The sequence below is a fragment of the Mobula hypostoma genome, chromosome 5, assembly GCF_963921235.1.
Source record: "Mobula hypostoma chromosome 5, sMobHyp1.1, whole genome shotgun sequence".
NCBI classification, from domain to species: domain Eukaryota; kingdom Metazoa; phylum Chordata; class Chondrichthyes; order Myliobatiformes; family Myliobatidae; genus Mobula; species Mobula hypostoma.
In genome coordinates this window covers 193,910,707-193,929,573 of record NC_086101.1, presented here as the reverse complement: position 1 = coordinate 193,929,573, position 18,867 = coordinate 193,910,707, and the positions used below count along the sequence as shown (strand labels likewise).

The window sequence follows — 18,867 nt, the reverse complement described above, 5'->3', positions numbered from 1 at the left end:
TGGTGAGAGGACTTACAGGTGAAGTTTTCATTTAACACTGACAGTGGTGGGTACCTGGAACATGTGACCAGAGGTGGCAGTGATGCGGTACACACTCAGCAAGAACGACGATGCGGTTGTACAATTAAACGTTTTTACAGAGCCGTAATAAGAGATTCTGCAGGTGCTGGAAACCCAGAGCAACACACGCAGAATGCTGGAGGAACTCTGCAGGTCAGGCAGCATCTGTGGAGGAGAATAAACTGCCGCCATTTTGGGCTGAAACCCGTCAGCAGGACTGGAAAGGAAGGGGGAAGGAGCCAGAATATGAAGGAGGGGGTGGAGGGGGGCAGGGGGGTAGGAGTACAAGTTAGATGATGGGTCCTTTACAGAGTCATGTTAACCACAGTACTCTCTGGGCAACTTACATTGCGGGTACGTGAACTGGGCCTGCCGAGAGAGTAGACAGCGGACACAGAAAGAGAGGGGTCTTCCGCGTGCAGCTTGCCTGGTCAGTTCACTGTGTGATCAAACAACCACATTCTCGCAATTGATCCAGTGGTGGAATCAGATATGACAGCAGTGCTAAAGAGATTCTCAGACAGACACATGTAGAGGCAGTGAATGAGGGATCTGGATAACAGCCAGGGATCAGTTTTATTCAGTACAGTAGTTATCGTAATGATTTACAGCACCAACAGTCACAGTTCCAATTCCCACCTCTTCCCATAAGGAGTGTGTATGCTCTCTCTGTGAACATGCAGGCTTCCTGCAGATGGTCTGGTTTCTTCCCACACTTCAAGTGCGTACAGGTTGTTAAGCTGTGAGCATGCTGTGTTGGCACTGGAAACTTGCGGGCTGCCCCTAGCACACTCTTGGACTATGTTGGTCGTTGACACACTGTGTGTTTCAAAGTTCAAAATAAATTTATTATCAAAGTACACGTGTGTCACCATCTCCAACCCCGAGACTGATTTCCTTCTGAGCAGACTCAATAAATCCACGGAATAATAACCATAATAGAATCAATCGAGGGTTAACAACCACTTCCCCTCAACCTCAGATTTCCGAACGGTCTGTGAACACTGTCTCATTGTTTTGCTTGCTTTTTGCACTAATTATTTATTTTGTTTATATATCTTTGAAGATTAGGGATGAATTTTAAAGAGAGCCTTATTGTAATTTATAGTATTGTTATGTACTGCTGCCACAAATGACACAACATAGGCCACTGATTCTGGCATGGGAGTGAAGGGGTGGATCAAGAGCTGCTGGGTGATTGGTGGATCCAGGTGGGGAGACAAGCAGGAATGGTGTCAGAAGCTGGGAGGTGATAGGTGGAAGTGACAAAGGGCTGAGGAAGATGGAATCTGATAGGAGGGGAGAGTGGAGCACAGAATAAAGGGGAGGGGAACCAGCACCATTAAGGTCTTGGTCTGTCACTGTCTTCAGCAATTTATTCATCCTCCACGTCTGTGTGTTGTCTGTATTTTTGTGGCTGCAAGCAAGTTTTTCACTGTAGCTGCACCTCACTGTATCTGTGCCCATGACAGTAAAAGGATAGCACTGAGAAACAGAATGCTGCGGGGACTCAGCAGGTCAGGCAGCATCTACAGAGCGGAATAAACCAGTCGATGTTTCAGGCAGAGACCCTTCATCAGGACTGGAAAGGAAAGGCTGAGAAACCAGGGATGCTCCCTGACCTGCTGAGTTCCTCCAGCATTTTGTGTGTGCTGCTCTGGATTTCCAGAATCTCTTGCGTTTAGCATTGTGACGCACATAATTTGTCTAAGGTCCTCCCAGCTGACAGCGGAAGGAGCTGTGAAGGCTTCTCTGCACAGACTACACAGTAGTAACACGTGGCTGATGCAAACCCTATCAGCACAGTGACCCACCACTTCCTCAAAAAGTTGTGGTCAAGTCTGACTTGCTGATTCCACGAAGAGACTAGATCAAAGTTTAAAGTAAATGTATTGTCTAAACATAGAAACATAGAAAATAGGTGCAGGAGTAGGCCATTCGGCCCTTTGAGCCTGCACCGCCATTCAGTATGATCATGGCTGATCATCCAACTCAGAACCCTGTACCAGCCTTCCCTCCATACCCCCTGATCCCTTTAGCCACAAGGGCCATATCTAACTCCCTCTTAAATATAGCCAATGAACTGGCCTCAACTGTTTCCTGTGGCAGAGAATTCCACAGATTCACCACTCTCTGTGTGAAGAAGTTTTTCCTCATCTCGGTCCTAAAAGGCTTCCCCCTTATCGTCAAACTGTGACCCCTCGTTCTGGACTTCCCCAACATCGGGAACAATCTTCCTGCATCTAGCCTGTCCAATCCCTTTAGGATTTTATACGTTTCAATCAGATCCCCCCTCAATCTTCTAAATTCCAACGAATATAAGCCTAGTCGATCCAGTCTAAGTTATATATGTTACCATATTCTACCTTGAGATTCATTTCCTTACACACATTTACAGAAAAGATAATGAAATGCAATAGAAACTACGAAAAACTGTACATAAACAAAGACAGACCAACAATCAATGTCAAAGGAGATTGATTGTCAAAGCAATACACACAAGATGCTGGAGGAGCTCGGCAGGTCAGGCAGCATCTACGGAGGGGAATAAAGAGTTAACATTTCAGGCCGCGATCCTTCATCAGTCCTGAAGAAGGGTCTCAGCCCGAAATGTCGACTGTTTATTCATTTCCGTAGATGCTGCCTGACCTGCTGAGTCCCTCCGCCATCTTGAGTGTGTTGCTTGGATTTCCAGCATCTGCAGAATCTCTTGTTTTTATTATTAAAGTACATATATGTAATCATACACTACCTTGGGATTTATTTTCTTGCAGACATTTACAGGAAAAATAGAGAATCTATGAAAAGCAGTTTATAAATAAAGGGGAGGGGGAGGGGAAGGGGGAGGGAACGTGGACTCAGACCATGACAGGCCTGCGTCGGGCATTTTCATGCCTTACAAGGCGCAGATTGGAAGTCTGTGTGGGGCGCCACTCACACAGACACTAGAGCAATGTGTGGTTAAGTGCCTTGCTCAAGGACACAAAAATGCTGCCACAGCTGAGGCTCGAACTAATGACCTTGAGGTCACTAGATAAACGCCTTAACCACTTGAAAATGTGCAAAAATAGACAAATCATGCAAATAAAAATAATACTGAGAGCATGAGTTGTAAAAACCCTTGAAAAGTCCTTGAAAGGTAGTCTGTAGATTATGGAGTGCGTTCAGTGTTGTGGTGAGTGAAGTTCTGGAGCCCGATGGCTGTAAGTTGATCTGCTGATGTCCCTTATCCTTCTCAATTCTCTTCACGTTTTTTTTTTGCTTAACTTTTTTTTAGCTTCTCCTTCTGGCTTCCTCATTTCACAAGCCAGTGCTTGCTCGGAACAAGCTGAGAGGAACTCGGTGGAGGGATTTCAGCAGACCCAGCAGCTCGGTTGCAGGCCGCTGCCGCAGTGCTGACCCACGCCGTTACCGGGGAGACTGCGCAGGCCGGCCTCACGGGCGGAGTCCAGTACAACCCACACTGCTCCGCAGCCTCCTCTGGAGGGTGGTCACCTGTGACAGGCCGACTGACACTAACCATTCCAACTCCTATCCCTGTTCCCAGTCCGGCATGTCGGTCCTTGGCCTCCTCTTTTGCCACAATGAGGCCTCCCTCGGTGTGGAGGAGCAACACCTCCTATTCCGTCAAGGTTGCCTCCAACCTGATGGCATGCACATCGATTTCTCCAACTTCCGGTAATTTTTTTTTTACCCTTTTCAATTCCCACTTCTTCAGTTTCCCACTTCTTCAGTTCCCCACTTTGACCCACTCTTACCTCTTCTCCTCGCCTGCCTATCACCTCCCTCAGCCACCCCTCCCATGGTCCACTCTCCTTTCCTATCAGATTCCTTCTTCTCCAGCACTGCTTTTTCCACCTATCACCTTCCAGCTTCTTACTTCAGCCTCTCTCTCCCACCCACCCAGCTTCGCCGATCTTCTTCTAGCATGTCCTCCATCCCCCTCCCCCCACCTTACCTTTCCCCTCCTCAGTCCTGAAAACATCGTCTGCTTAGTCATCTCCACAGGTGCTGCCTGACCTGAGTTCCTCAGGCATTTTGGGTGTGTCACTCTGAGCACCCGCATAGCCATTCCATGACCTAGTAACTTTAACATAAGAAACAGGAGCAGAAAAGGCCATTCGGCCCCTTAGCCCTCCGTTACCATGCCATACAATGGAGCTGGGATTGGAGTTGGTTATTGTTGTCACTGAGGTACAGAGTTACCCAGCCTTAGGTCCAGACCACCAGGTTCAGGAACAATTCTTGCCGTCTGGCTCCTGAACCGTCATGGATGACTTCAAAGGAACACTCACAATGCGCTGGAGGAACTCAGCAGGTCAGTCAGCATCAGTTGAAAAGATTAGTCGACGTTTCGGGCCGAAACCCTTCGTCAGGACTGAAGGAAGAACTTTGGGGAGGGTTTGAAGAATGCTGGTTGAAAAAAAACAGTAATTTGAAAGACAAAGGGGTGGGGATGGGGAAGCAGGGAGGTGATTGGCAGGAGAACAATGCACAGTAGTAGAAGGAGGTGGAACTATGAGGGAGGTGATGTGAAATAGGGATAGAGGAAGAGAGGGGGAGGGAATTACCAGAAATTGGAGAATTCTGTGTTCATACCAAGGGGCTGGAGACGACCTAGACGGTATATGAGGTGTTGCTCCTCCAACCTGAGTTTAGCCTCATCATGGCAGAGAAAAGGCGGCCACGTATGGACATATCTGAATGGGAATGGGAAGCAGGGTTAAAGTGGGTGGCTACCAGGAGATCCTGTCTGTTGTGGCGGTAGTCTAGGTAGTCTCCAGCCCCTTGGTATGAATCTAAACTCAGGTTGGAGGAGCAACACCTCATATACCGTCCAGGTAGTCTCCAGCCCCTTGATATGAACATAGAATTTTCCAACTTCCGGTAATTCCCTCCCCCTCCCTTCCTCTATCCCTATTTCACATCACCTCCCTCATAGTTCCGCCTCCTTCTACAATTGTTCTCCTGCCAATCACCTCCCTGCTTCCCCCCCCCACCCCTTTGTCTTTCAAATTACTGTTTTTTTCAACTACCAGCATTCTTCAAACCTTCCCCAAAGTTCTTCCTTCAGTCCTGACAAAGGGTTTCGGCCCGAAACGTCAACTAATCTTTTCAACTGATGCTGACTGACCTGCTGAGTTCCTCCAGCGCGTTGTGAGTGTTCCTTTGACAACAGCATCTGCAGATTATTTTGTGTTATGGATGACTTCAATCAGCTCAACAGTGAATTGACTCAGACTCACTTTGAAGGACTCTTTGTAACTCATGTTCTTGGTATTATTTATTTTCTTTTTTTGTCTAGTGGCAAGATTTGTCCTCTTTTGCACACTGGCTGTTTGTCAATCTTTGCTAGGTACGGTTATTCATATATTACATAGAAACATAGAAAATAGGTGCAGGAGTAGGCCATTCGGCCCTTCGAGCCTGCACCGCCATTTATTATGATCATGGCTGATCATCCAACTCAGAACCCTGCACCAGCCTTCCCTCCATACCCCCTGATCCCCGTAGCCACAAGGGCCATATCTAACTCCCTCTTAAATATAGCCAATGAACTGGCCTCAACTGTTTCCTGTGGCAGAGAATTCCACAGATTCACCACTCTCTGTGTGAAGAAGTTTTTCCTAATCTCAGTCCTAAAAGGCTTCCCCTTTATCCTCAAACTGTGACCCCTCGTTCTGGACTTCCCCAACATCGGGAACAATCTTCCTGCATCTAGCCTGTCCAATCCCTTTAGGATCTTATACGTTTCAATCAGATCCCCCCTCAATCTTCTAAATTCCAACGAGTATAAACCTAGTTCATCCAGTCTTTCTTCATATGAAAGTCCTGCCATCGCAGGAATCAATCTGGTGAACCTTCTTTGTACTCCCTCTATGGCAAGGATGTCTTTCCTCAGATTAGGGGACCAAAACTGCACACAATACTCCAGGTGTGGTCTCACCAAGGCCTTGTACAACTGCAGTAGTACCTCCCTGCTCCTGTATTCGAATCCTCTCGCTATAAATGCCAGCATACCATTCGCCTTTTTCACCGCCTGCTGTACCTGCATGCCCACTTTCAATGACTGGTGTATAATGACACCCAGGTCTCGTTGCACCACCCCTTTTCCTAATCGGCCACCATTCAGATAATAATCTGTTTTCCTATTTTTGCCACCAAAGTGGATAACTTCACATTTATCCACATTAAATTGCATCTGCCATGAATTTGCCCACTCACCCAACCTATCCAAGTCACCCTGCATCCTCTTAGCATCCTCCTCACTGCTAACACTGCCACCCAGCTTCGTGTCATCCGCAAACTTGGAGATGCTGCATTTAATTCCCTCATCCAAGTCATTAATATATATTGTAAACAACTGGGGTCCCAGCACTGAGCCTTGCGGTACCCCACTAGTCACTGCCTGCCATTCTGAGAAGGTCCCGTTTATTCCCATTCTTTGCTTCCTGTCTGCCAACCAATTCTCCACCCACACCAATACCTTACCCCCAATACCGTGTGCTTTAAGTTTGCACACTAATCTCCTGTGTGGGACCTTGTCAAAAGCCTTTTGAAAATCCAAATATACCACATCCACTGGTTCTCCCCTATCCACTCTACTAGTTACATCCTCAAAAAATTCTATGAGATTCGTCAGACATGATTTTCCTTTCACAAATCCATGCTGACTTTGTCCGATGATTTCACCGCTTTCCAAATGTGCTGTTATCACATCTTTGATAACTGACTCCAGCAGTTTCCCCACCACCGACGTTAGGCTAACCGGTCTATAATTCCCCGGTTTCTCTCTCCCTCCTTTTTTAAAAAGTGGAGTTACATTAGCCACCCTCCAATCCTCAGGAACTAGTCCAGAATCTAACGAGTTTTTAAAAATTATCACTAATGCATCCACTATTTCTTGGACTACTTCGTTAAGCACTCTAGGATGCAGACCATCTGACCCGGGGGATTTATCTGCCTTTAATTCCTTCAATTTACCTAACACCTGTAAATGCCCACAAGAAAAAGAATCTCAACGTGGTATATGGTGACGTACGAGGGGTGATTGATAAGTTTGTGGCCTAAGGTAGAAGGAGTCAATTTTAGAAAACCTAACACATTTATTTTTCAACATAGTCCCCTCCTATATTTACACACTTAGTCCAGCGGTCGTGGAGCATACGGATCCCTTTTCTGTAAACACAGATCACACCATTGAGACAGAGTCCATGGAGGGGAGCTTGTTTCTGTGACGTGCCGAGCTCTGCTGTGGAAGGGAAGAGTACGTCTGCACTGTAAGCAGGCCAGGAAGAGAAGTACAGTGCCAGAACTCACTTTCCTGGTCCTTCGTTCTCATTCAGCTTGGAAATACCCCACTCAAATTCCCCTCTGCCTCCACGGGCAATTAAACACCAAAGTAACTCCTAATCTGGCGGAGAAAAGTCCTGACGAAGGGTTCTGGCCCAAAACGTCGACTGATCGTTTCCACGGATGCTGCCCGACCTGCTGAGTTCCTCCAGCGTGTTGTGAGTGTAACTCCTAATCTAACCCAAGAGATTCTGCAGCTGCTGAAAATCTTCAACAACACACTCTCACGCACGCAATCACCCATGCTCACACGCTCTCACATGCTCTTACATGCTCATACTCACACACGTACACACACTCACACTCACTCGCTCCCTCTGGAGGAACTCAGTAGGTCAGGCACCATCTATGGAGGGTAGTAAGCAGTGGATGGTTTGAGCCAAGACCCTTCATCAGGACTGGTGTGTCCTGAAACGTTGATTGTTTATTCCCCTCCTTAGTTGCTGCCCCACCTACTGAGTTCCTTTATATTTATTTGGAGATGCAGCGCAGAACGGGCCGCACCGTCCACCAATTAACCCTGGTCCAATCACAGGACCGTTTACAAAGACCGATTGACCTACGAACCGATGTGTTTTTGGACTAGAAACCCATGTGCTCACAGGAAGAAGGTACAGACGGGACCTGAGTTGAACTCTGCCACTCCGAGCTGTAATAGCGTTGCACCAGCCACTACACTACGGCCCTCTGGAACTTAATCGTTGTGTGTTCTTAACCCTTACTGTAACCGCTGCTACGTGCCTGCGCTGACACTCCCCTCGTCTCCGATGTCCCGGTGCGATGATTCCCTACGCTCTGCCCGTGACCTGACATGGATTTTCTTTTATTTTCTTGCAGGTTCCAGCCGAGATGCGGTTAAACCGCCGCCTACACCAGGGTTCCCTGTACCCAACCTGCCTCCTCGGTCTGTCGGCAACAAACCACCTGAAATCATGTGAGTAAGCTGCTGTTTCTGTTCACTGTTCACACAGGGGATCAGAAACCGAGAGTTATCACCACTGTGTCACCATGACATAGTAGTCATAGTCATACTTTATTGATCCCGGGGGATCAGTTGCACCATAAATAATTAAATAGTAATAAAACCATAAATAGTTAAATAGTAATATGTAAATTATGCCGCGAAATAAGTCCAGGACCAGCCTATTGGCTCAGGGTGTCTGACCCTCCAAGGGAGGAGTTGTAAAGTTTGATGGCCACAGGCAGGAATGACTTCCTATGACGCTGTGTGTTGCATCTCGGTGGAATGAGTCTCTGGCTGAATGTACTCCTGTGCCTACCCAGTACATTATGTAGTGGATGGGAGACATTGTCCAAGATGGCATGCAACTTAGACAGCATCCTCTTTTCAGACACCACCGTCAGAGAGTCCAGTTCCATCCCCACAACATCACTGGCCTTACGAATGAGTTTGTTGATTCTGTTGGTGTCTGCTACCCTCAGCCTGCTGCCCCAGCACACAACAGCAAACATGATAGCACTGGCCACCACAGACTCGTAGAACATCCTCAGCATCGTCCAGCAGATGTTAAAGGACCTCAGTCTCCTCAGGAAATAGAGATGGCTCTGACCCTTCTTGTAGACAGCCTCGGTGTTCTTTGACCAGTCCAGTTTATTGTCAATTCGTATCCCCAGGTATTTGTAATCCTCCAACATGTCCACACTGACCCCCTGGATGGAAACAGGGTTCAAAGATGGAAACATCACTGATATATCACCACGTGTCTCTGATATATCACCACTGTCTCTAATACGTCAGTAGTGCTCCACTCGTCCTTGATACGTTGCTCATTCTCTTATTCAGATGCATCGGGGTATATGCACACATACACTCACACGCACACAGACACGCGCACACACGGGCCCACTCACAGAGAATCAGATTCATTACCACTATCTTATATGACTGAAATTTGTTTAACAACAGCAGTGCAGTGTAAAAACTTAAGTTTACTGTAAACTACAAAAGTAAATAGGTCATGCAAATAGAGGAATAGTGAGGTAGTCTTCATGGACCATTCAGAAATCTGATGGTGGAGGGGAAGAAGTTGTTCCTGAAACATTTGAGTGTGTGTCTTCAGGCTCCTGTGCCTCCTCCCTGGTGATGGGGGTCCTTAATGATGAATTCTGCCTTCTTGACTCATCACCTTTTAAAGATCTCCTCGATGGTGGGCAGGATTGTGCTTTTGATGGAGCCTACAACCCTCTTCAGCCTCTTGCGATCCTGTGCACTGGAGACTCCATCCCAGCTGGTGATGTAACCAGTCGGAATGTTCTCCACTTACAGCTACGGAAATTGAGTGCTTGTCCACAGGCTGAATCTCCTCAGGACTGCTGGAGAGTTGGAGCCATCGGCTTGCCATCTTCGTGACTGCATCGAGGTGCTGTGTATTTGTGTGATATACACAGCTTTGAGCAGATGGGGCTCGTCAGCACATCCAGGAGAAGGAAAACTCTGATCACAGACCTGTGCTGACTTGTGGCTATACCCACTCAAGGGGAAGGCTTTGAGAGCAAACTCCAGGGCTGGAGTTGGTAAGGCAGTTCAATGAAGACTGGCAGCTCCTGCGACGCTGCTGGTGCAGAATTGTATCAGTCTCTGCCATCCTTTTGGATTCATCAGCTGTGTGGAGAGGGGGAGTCTGCTGCACGGACAACAGCTTGCTCTCCATATCGTACTGCCCTGGCTTGTGTATCACATAGAGAGCGAGGATCCATGGTTAACCCTGACCAACGGAGGGCCTCACATACACAACAGACACACGTGCAGACACAAACACACGCAATTATACCTATGCACAATTACACTGCAGACACACATACACACACAAACACATGCAATCATACCTATGCACAATTACACGGCTACACACTTTACACCAATTATTGTTTGGCTAAGCACAGCTCCAACACAACACAACACAAGTGTGCTGATGACACCACCGTTGTGGGCTGTATCAACGGTGGTGATGAATCAGCATTCAGGAGGGAGATTGAAAACTTGTCTGAGTGGTGTCATAACAACAACATCTCACTCAATGTCCGCAAGACCAAGGAACTGATTGTAGACTCCAGGAGAGGGTAACCAGAGGTCCATGAGCTAATAATCATCAGAGGATCAGATGGAAAGAGAGGGTCAGTAATTCCTGGGTGTTACTATCTCAGAGGACCTGTCCTGGACCCACCATATAAATATAATTGCGAAGAAAGCACAACAGCGCCTTCACTTCCTCAGGAGTCTGCAGAGATTCGCCATGACGTCAAAAACCCTGTCAAACTTCTACAGATGTGTGGTGGAAAGACTGCTGACTGGCTGCATTATGGCCTGGTATGGGAACATCAATGCATTTGAACAGAAAATTCTACAAAAGGTAGTGAATTCAGCCCCTTATATCACGTGGAAAGTCATCCCAACCGTTGAGCACGTCTACATGAAACTGCATTCATCATCAGAGATCCTCACCACCCAGGCCATGCTCTTGTCTCGCTGCTGCCATCAGGTAGAAGGTACAGGAGCCTCAGGATTCACACCACCAGGTTCAAGAACAGTTACTACCCCTCAACTATCAGGCTGTTGAACAAAAGAGGATAACTACGTTCACTTAACGACTCTGTTATATTGTTTTCATGCTCGTTATTTATTGCTATTTATTTATACCTGCATTTGTACAGTTTGTTTACGGTTCACAGTTCCTGATGTTTGCTGTTTACTGTTCTATAGATTTGTTAAGTATATCCACAGAAAAAGAATCTCAGGGTTGTATGTGGTGACTTGTATGTATTCTGATAATAAATGTTATTTTGAACAATTACTGGCTAATGCATTTCTCCATTTGTGGTGTATCTTATAGAACTTCTACCCAACGTTTCTAATTTAGCATTCTCTGATGCCAGTTATGAAACCCTGATTTTTTTAAACTTCATCAACTAATATAAGCCACAGTTCTGCTTTATCTGCCCTCATAGTCAGCCTATTACAGGAAGAATATAGAGGCCTTGCAGAAGGTGCAGAGAAGGCGTACTGGAATGCTGCCTAGATTGCAGAGTATGAACGATAAAGGAGGAAGTGGACAAATCTCTGCTGTTTTCTTTGGAATGACAGTGGAGACCTGATAGAAGATTATAAAATTGTAAGAGGCTTAGATAGAGTCAAGATTCAGATAACAATCTTACCTCTTCCCCTCACCTGCCTATCACCTCACCCTGGGTCCCCTCCTCCTTCCCTTTCTCCTATGATCCACTCTTCTCCTACCTTTTCCACCCAGCTGGCTTCACCTATCACCTTCTACCTATTCTCCTTCCCCTCCCCCCACCCATCTTTTTATTCTAGCATCTTCCACCTTCCTTTCCAGTCCTGAAGAGAAGTCTTAACCCAATAGACGCTGCCTGACCTGCTGAATTCCTCCAGCATTTTGTGTGTGTTGCTCTGGATCTCCAGCATCTGTGGATTTTCCCTTGTGCTTGTAGACAATCAGAGTCTTTCCCCCCTCCACCCCCACTGAGGAAGAAATGTCAAGTACCAGAGGGCATTGAATATAGACCGTAAGACCTTGAGATATAGGAGCAGAAGTAGGCCATTCGACCCACCGGGTCTGCTCCTCCATTCAGTCATGGGCTGATCCAATTCTTCCAGTCATCCCCACTACCCTGCCTTCTCCTTGTACCCTTTGACGCCCTGGCTAATCAAGAACCTATCTATTTCTGCCTTAAATGCATCCAATGATTTGGCCTCCACAGCCACTCATGGCAACAAATTCCACAGATTTACCACCCTCTAATTAAAGTAATTTCTCCACATCTCAGTTCTAAAAGGACTGAGATGAAGACGTGCCCTCTTGTCCTAGACTCCCCCGCCATGGGAAATAACTTTGCCATATCTAATCTGTTCAGGCCTTTTAACATTTGGAATGTTTCTGTGAGATCCCCCCTCATTCTCCTGAACTCCAGGGAATACAGCCCAAGAGCTGCCAGACATTCCTCATACAGTAACCCTCTCATTCCTGGAATCATTCTCGTGAATCTTCTCTGAACCCTTTCCAATGTCAGTATATCCTTTCTAAAATAAGGAGCCCAAAACTGCACACAATACTCTGTGTGGTCTCACAAGTGCCTCACAGAGCCTCAACACCACATCCCTGCTCTTACACTCTATACCTCTAGAAATGAATGCCAATATTGCATTCACCTTCTTCACAACCCACTCAAACTGGAGGTTAACCTTTAGGGTACCTTGCACAAGATCTCCCAAGTCCCTTTGCATCTCTGCGTTTTGAATTCTACATAATCGTCTACCCGTTTATTTCTTCCACCAAAATGCATGACCATACACTTCCCAACATTGTGTTTCTTTACAACTTCTTTGCCCATTCCCCTAAACTATCTACGTCTCTCTGCAGGCTCTCTGTTTCCTCAACAGTTCCCGCTCCTCCTCCTATCTTTGTATTATCAGCAAATATAGCCACAAATCCATTAATACCATAGTCCCAATCATTGACATACATCTATGTACATATAGAACATAGAGCAGTACAGCACAGAAGCAGGCCCTTCAGACCTCAAAGTAAATGCCAACCATGTTGTTTATCCAAACTAATTCCATCTGCCTGAATGAGCCACATTATTCCATTGCCTGCCTGCTCCGTTGTCAATCTAAGTCCCTCTAAAACACCACCACTATCATAGCTACCTCCACCACCACCAACTGACAGCCCATTCTCGGCTCCCAATACTCTGTGTTTAAAAAAAACAACTTACCTCGCACATCTCCTTCCCCTCTCACCTTAAACTTATCAGCTCTAGTATTTGACAGTTACACCAGAGTTGGCGGGGTGGAGATACGTCTCTACCAAAGGAGGTGTAGGGTGCTCCTTCCCTCCGCTAGCCTGCAGGTCACCCTTGACTGAGGTGTAACACACCCCCCCCCCCGACGCTGAATCAGGGCCACGTGAATCCAGGGCAGGTGGTGGATGGTCATATGAGCAGCCGGTGCAGATCACAAGTCCTGTTTATGTGACCACTGACATCTCTGAAGGGTATTGATCACGGCCGGGATCACCTGCCTCCCTGAAGCACAGCTCCTTGATGTTGTCTTGGTTACTACAGAGGCTGGTCCCTATGAGAGAGCTGACGAGATGGTTTCCATATTTTGGTAGTTGTATTGCTATCACTCGCTGAAGGGCTTTCCGGTCGACCCTGTTGCAGTTGGTGTACCATACTGCCATGCTGTAGGTCTGTAAGCTCTCAGTTACACATTGGTGTAAGTTTACCAGCAGCTTTTGGGGCGGATTTGCTCTCTTTAAACTCTAAGGTAGTACGGGCACTACTGAGCCTTCCCTGCTGTCTGGCAGGTGTCGGTGGTCAGAGAGAGCTCCTCGCTGATGTTCACTCCCAAGAGCTTAGAGCTGGAGACCCTCTCTACTGCTTCACCATTTGTGAGTCGTGGAGCTTGTTCACACCTTCTTGATGTCCTGAAGTTGACAGTCAATCCTTTGATTTTTTTATTATGTTGAGTGAAAGGCGATGGTGATTGCACCTCCTCTCTGCTGGCCTGTTGTTATTTGTAATGAATCCAGTCGCTGTGGAGTCATCTGCAAATCTGATGATGGAGTTGGTGGTATGGGCAGGGGCATGGGTATGTGTATGGGCAGGGACAGGGGCATGGGTATGAGCAGGGGCATGGTCATGGGTATGGGCAGGGGTATGGGCAGGGGCATGGTCATGGGCAGGGGCATGGTCATGTGTATGGGCAGGGGCATGGTCATGTGTATGGGCAGGGACAGGGGCATGGGTATGGGCAGGGGCATGGTCATGGGTATGAGCAGGGGCATGGTCATGGGTATGGGCAGGGGCATGGGTATGGGCAGGGGCAGGGGCATGGTCATGGGTATGGGCAGGGGCATATGTATGGGCAGGGGCATGGTCATGTGTATGGACAGGGGCATGGGTATGGGCAGGGGCATGATCATGGGTATGGGCAGGGGCATGGTCATGGGTATGGGCAGGGGCATGGTCATGTGTATGGGCAGGGACAGGGGCATGGTATGGGCAGGGGCAGGGGCATATGTATGGGCAGGGACAGGAGCATGGGCATGGTCATGGGTATGGGCAGGGTCATGGTCATGGTCATGGGCAGGGGTATGGTCATGGGTACGGGCAGGGTCATTGGGTACGGGCAGGGGTATGGTCATGGGCAGGGGTATGGGTATGGTCATGGGCAGGGGTATGGTCATGGGTACGGGCAGGGGCATGGTCATGGGTATGGGCAGGGGCATAGGCATGGTCATGGGCAGGGGCATGGTCATGGGTACAGGCAGGGGCATGGTCATGGGTACGGGCAGGGGCATGGGCATGGTCATGGGCAGGGGTATGGTCATGGGTACAGGCAGGGGCATAGGCATGGTCATGGGCATGGTCATGGGCAGGGGTATGGTCATGGGTACGGGCAGGGGCAGGGGCATAGTCATGGGTATGGGCAGGGGCATGGTCATGGGTATGGGCAGGGGCATGGGTGAAGGGAGTGTGAAGGCATGGGCTCAGTCCACATCCCTGCGGCGCACCGGTATTCAAGGTCAGGGGGGTTGCCTACTCTGACTGTCTGGGTGCGACTGGTAAGCAAGTTGCAAATCAATGTATTGAGTTGCAGATTGATGCATTTCAGTAAAACAAGGTAAAACAATAACAGAGTGCCTAGTAAGATCTAAGAGCTACTGAGAAAGTGCAGTGCGGGTAGACAATAAGGTGCAAGATCAAAACGAGATAGACTGTGAGGTCAACTTATCGTACTAGGGGACTATTCAATAGTCTTGTAACAGCAGAGTAGGGACTGTCTCTGAGCCTGGTGGTACACGCTTTCATGCTTTTGTATCTACTGCCTGATGAGAGAGGGGAGAAGAGAGAATTTCAGGGGTGGGTGGGGGATCTTTGCTTGTGCTGGCTGCCTTACCGGGGGAGGCTGGTTTCCGCTGTGCGCTGAGCTGCATCCACAACTCTCTGCTGTTGCTGTACTGAGCTGTGATGCGTCAAGAACAATTGGTGAGGGTCAAAGTGGACATGCCAAGTTCTGTAATTTCTGAGACGATACTGAGCTTCCTTGGCTGTCGCATGTACGAGTTTGGACCATTGGGACCTGGTCCTCGCAACCTCAACAACACTCTTTGTGACACATGCAAGCAGGATTCCTGAGAATCTGAAAGTACAGGCTCCCGCCTGTGATGCTAGCCACCCCTTAACACTACCAGCACTGCTGACCAGCTTTCCATGCCAGAATTTGAGCAGGTGAACTGGGCGTTAGGGTGGAGATACGTCTCTACCAAAGGAGGTGTAAGGCACTCCTTCCCTCCGCTAGCCTACAGGTCACCCTTGGGCGAGGTGGAGCACCTGCTTAGCCCCCGATCAGGGTCACGTGAAGCCGTGGGCGCAGGTGGTGGATGGTCGTACGGGAAGCCGGCGCAGATCACAAGTCCTGGTGATGCGACCACTGACACCAGGCAGACCATCTCTGAAGAGTATTGATCATGGCTGGCATCACCCATCTTGTAAAGACACTGCCCAGTCAAAGGCAATGGCAAACCACTTCCATAAAAAAATTTGCCAAGAACAACCATGGTGAAGGATAGACCCTGATCACCCACATTATACGACACGGCACATAACGAATGCGTGAATTGGGTTAGGGATAGATAATGGCCGTTTGTGTACGGAACAGTTTTATATAATACGTCAGCAGCCTGGGCTTCCCTAAGTGCTCGACAACAGCACAAACCGGGTGAACACAACTAGATGGACCCAGAGTGCAGGGTTATGTCAGACCAAGCTGAGGACAGGATGTGAAAGGTCACTGAGGTTTTCATGGTACACCGCACAGAAACTCAGCAGACGGACTCTCTGTAGGGTGTCCTGTCGACGTTTGCAAACCTACCTGAGAATGAAGAACGATTCCACGGAAGCGATCGTTGTGGTACGCTTTTCCTTAAAGTGGATGGGAACTAAGCCTAGAGGATCCTCAGTGTCCAGACCATGTGACCAAGAGAGAGTCCTGCATGTTTTCAAGTCCTTTTACAAAGTTATGGGCAAATTAAATTTATTATCAAAGTACAGGTATACACAATGACCACTTTATTTGATCCCTTCTGTACCTAATCAAGTGGCCCCTGAGTGCATATTCATGGTCTTCTGCTGCTGGAGCCCATCCACTTCAAGTTTCAATCTGTTGTGCGTTCAGAGATGCTCTTCTGTACACCACTGTTGTAACGCCTGGTTCTTTGAGTTGCTGTCACCTCCCAGTCAGCTTGAACCAGTCTGACCATCCACCTCTGACCTCTCTCATTAACAAAACAATTGTGCCCATTGAACTGCCACTCACTGGATTTTTTTTTTGTTTTTTGCACCATTCTCTGTAAATTCTGGCAACTGTAGTATGTGAAAATCCCAGGAGATCAGTTTCTGAGATACTCAAACCACCCCATCTGGTACCATCAAACATTCCATGATCAAAGTCACTTCGATCTCATTTCCTTCTCATTCTGATGTCTGGTGTGACCATGTCCAAGGCTACACTTTGTATCAGAGGGACAGGAAGGTAGACTGAGGGGGTGGCGTGCCTCTGCTGGTAAGGAATTGCATCAAATCATCAGAAATTTGTGACATAGGATCGGAAGATGTTGAATTCTTGAGTGTTGAGTTAAGAAACTGCAAGAGTGAAAGGAACCTGATTGCAGTTATGTACAGGCCTCCAGGCAGTAGCTGGGATGTGGGAATGGGAAATAGACAATGGGAAATAGACAAGGCGTGTCAAAAGGGCAATGTTACTATATTCATGGGAGTTTTAACATGCAGGTCAACTGGGAAAATTAGGTTGATAATGGATCCTAAGAGAGTGAATTTGTTGAATTCTTATGAGATAGCTTTTTAGAGCCTACTAGGGGATCAGCTATAATGGATTGCATGTTATGTAATGAACCAGAGGCAGACAATAGGTGCAGAAGGCAGCTAGGGAGCTTAAGGTAAAGGAACCCTTCAGAGGCAGTGAAATCAATATGACTGAGTTTCACTTGAAATTTAATAGGGAGCAGTATTTCAGTGGAGTAAAGGAAATTACAGTGGTATGAGAGAGGAGTTCACTAAAGTAGCTCGGAAGCAGGTGCTGGCAGGGATGACAGCAGTGTAGCAGTGGTGTGAGTTTCTGGGGAAAATGAGGAAGGTACAGGATAGATGTGTTCCAAAAACAAAGGAATACTCAAATGGCAAAATATTACAACCGTGGCTGACAAGGGAAGTCAAAGCTAATGCGAAAGCAAAAGAGAGGGCGTACAAGAAAGCAAAAATTAGCAAGAAGATAGAGGATTGGGAAGCTTTTAATCACCTACAAAAGCAACTAAAAGAATCATTAGGAGGGAAAAGATGAAATATGAAAGCAAGTTAGCAAACAACATCAAAGTGGATAATAAAAACTTTTCAAGTATATAAAAATAAAAGAGAGATGAGAGTGGATATAAGACCACTAGAAAATGAGGTCAGAGAAATAACAATGGGGGACAAGGAGATGTCAGGTGAACTAAATGAGTATTTTGCATCATGTGGAAGACACGAGCAGTGTGCCAGATGTTGTAGTGTGTGAAGGAAGAGAAGTGAGTGCAGTTACTGTTACAAGGGAGAAGGTGCTCAAAAAGATGAAAGACCTAAAGGTACATAAGTCAGCCAGACCAGATGAACTGCACCCTAGGGTTCTGAAAGAGGCAGCGGTAGAGATTGTGGTGGCATTAGAAATGATCTTTCAAAAATCATTGGACTCTGGCATGGTTCCGGAGGACTGGAAAATTGCAAATGTCACTCCGCTCTTTAAGAAAGGAGGAAGGCAGCAGACAGGAAATTATAGACCAGTTAGTCTGACCTCAGTGGTTGGGACGATGTTCGATTCAATTGCTAAGGATGAGGTTATGGAGTACTTGGTGACACAGGACAAGAAAGAACAAAATCAGCATGGTTTCCTTAAGGGAAAATCTTTCCTGACAAACCCGTTGGAATTCTTTGATGAGATTACAAGTAGGATAGATAAATGGGATGCAGTGGAATTTGTGTATTTTGATTTTCAGAAGCCTTTGACAAGGTGCTGCACACGAGACTGCTTACAAAGTTAAAAGCCCATGGTATTACAGGAAAGTTGTTAGCGTGGTTAGAGCATTGGCTGATTGGTAGGAGTTAGCAAGTGGGAATAAAAGGATCCTTTTCTGTTTGACTGCCAGTGACTAGTGGTGTTCCGCAGGGGTCAGTGTTGGGACCTTTTTTTTATTCTGTATATCAGTGATTTAGTTGTTGGAATAAATGGCTTTATTAACAAGTTTGCAGATGATATGAATATTGGTGGAAGGGCAGGTAGAGTTGAGGAAACAGGAAGGCTGCAGAAGGACTTAGACAAATTAGGAGAATGGGCAAGAAATTGACAAATAAATACAGTGT

The 18,867-nt window shown here is 47.2% G+C and overlaps 1 protein-coding gene across 5 annotated transcripts in view; it reads left to right on the top strand.

Annotated features, from left to right (window-relative positions):
* LOC134347255 (FYN-binding protein 1) overlaps nt 1–18,867 on the top strand; it is a 253,395-nt gene that overhangs the window by 105,653 nt on the left and 128,875 nt on the right. For all 5 annotated transcript variants that reach the window (XM_063049617.1, XM_063049616.1, XM_063049618.1 and 2 more), the window contains exon 3: nt 8,251–8,347. In XM_063049617.1, the coding sequence (XP_062905687.1) occupies nt 8,251–8,347 (97 nt within the window). The remainder of the gene's footprint in view (nt 1–8,250; nt 8,348–18,867) is intronic.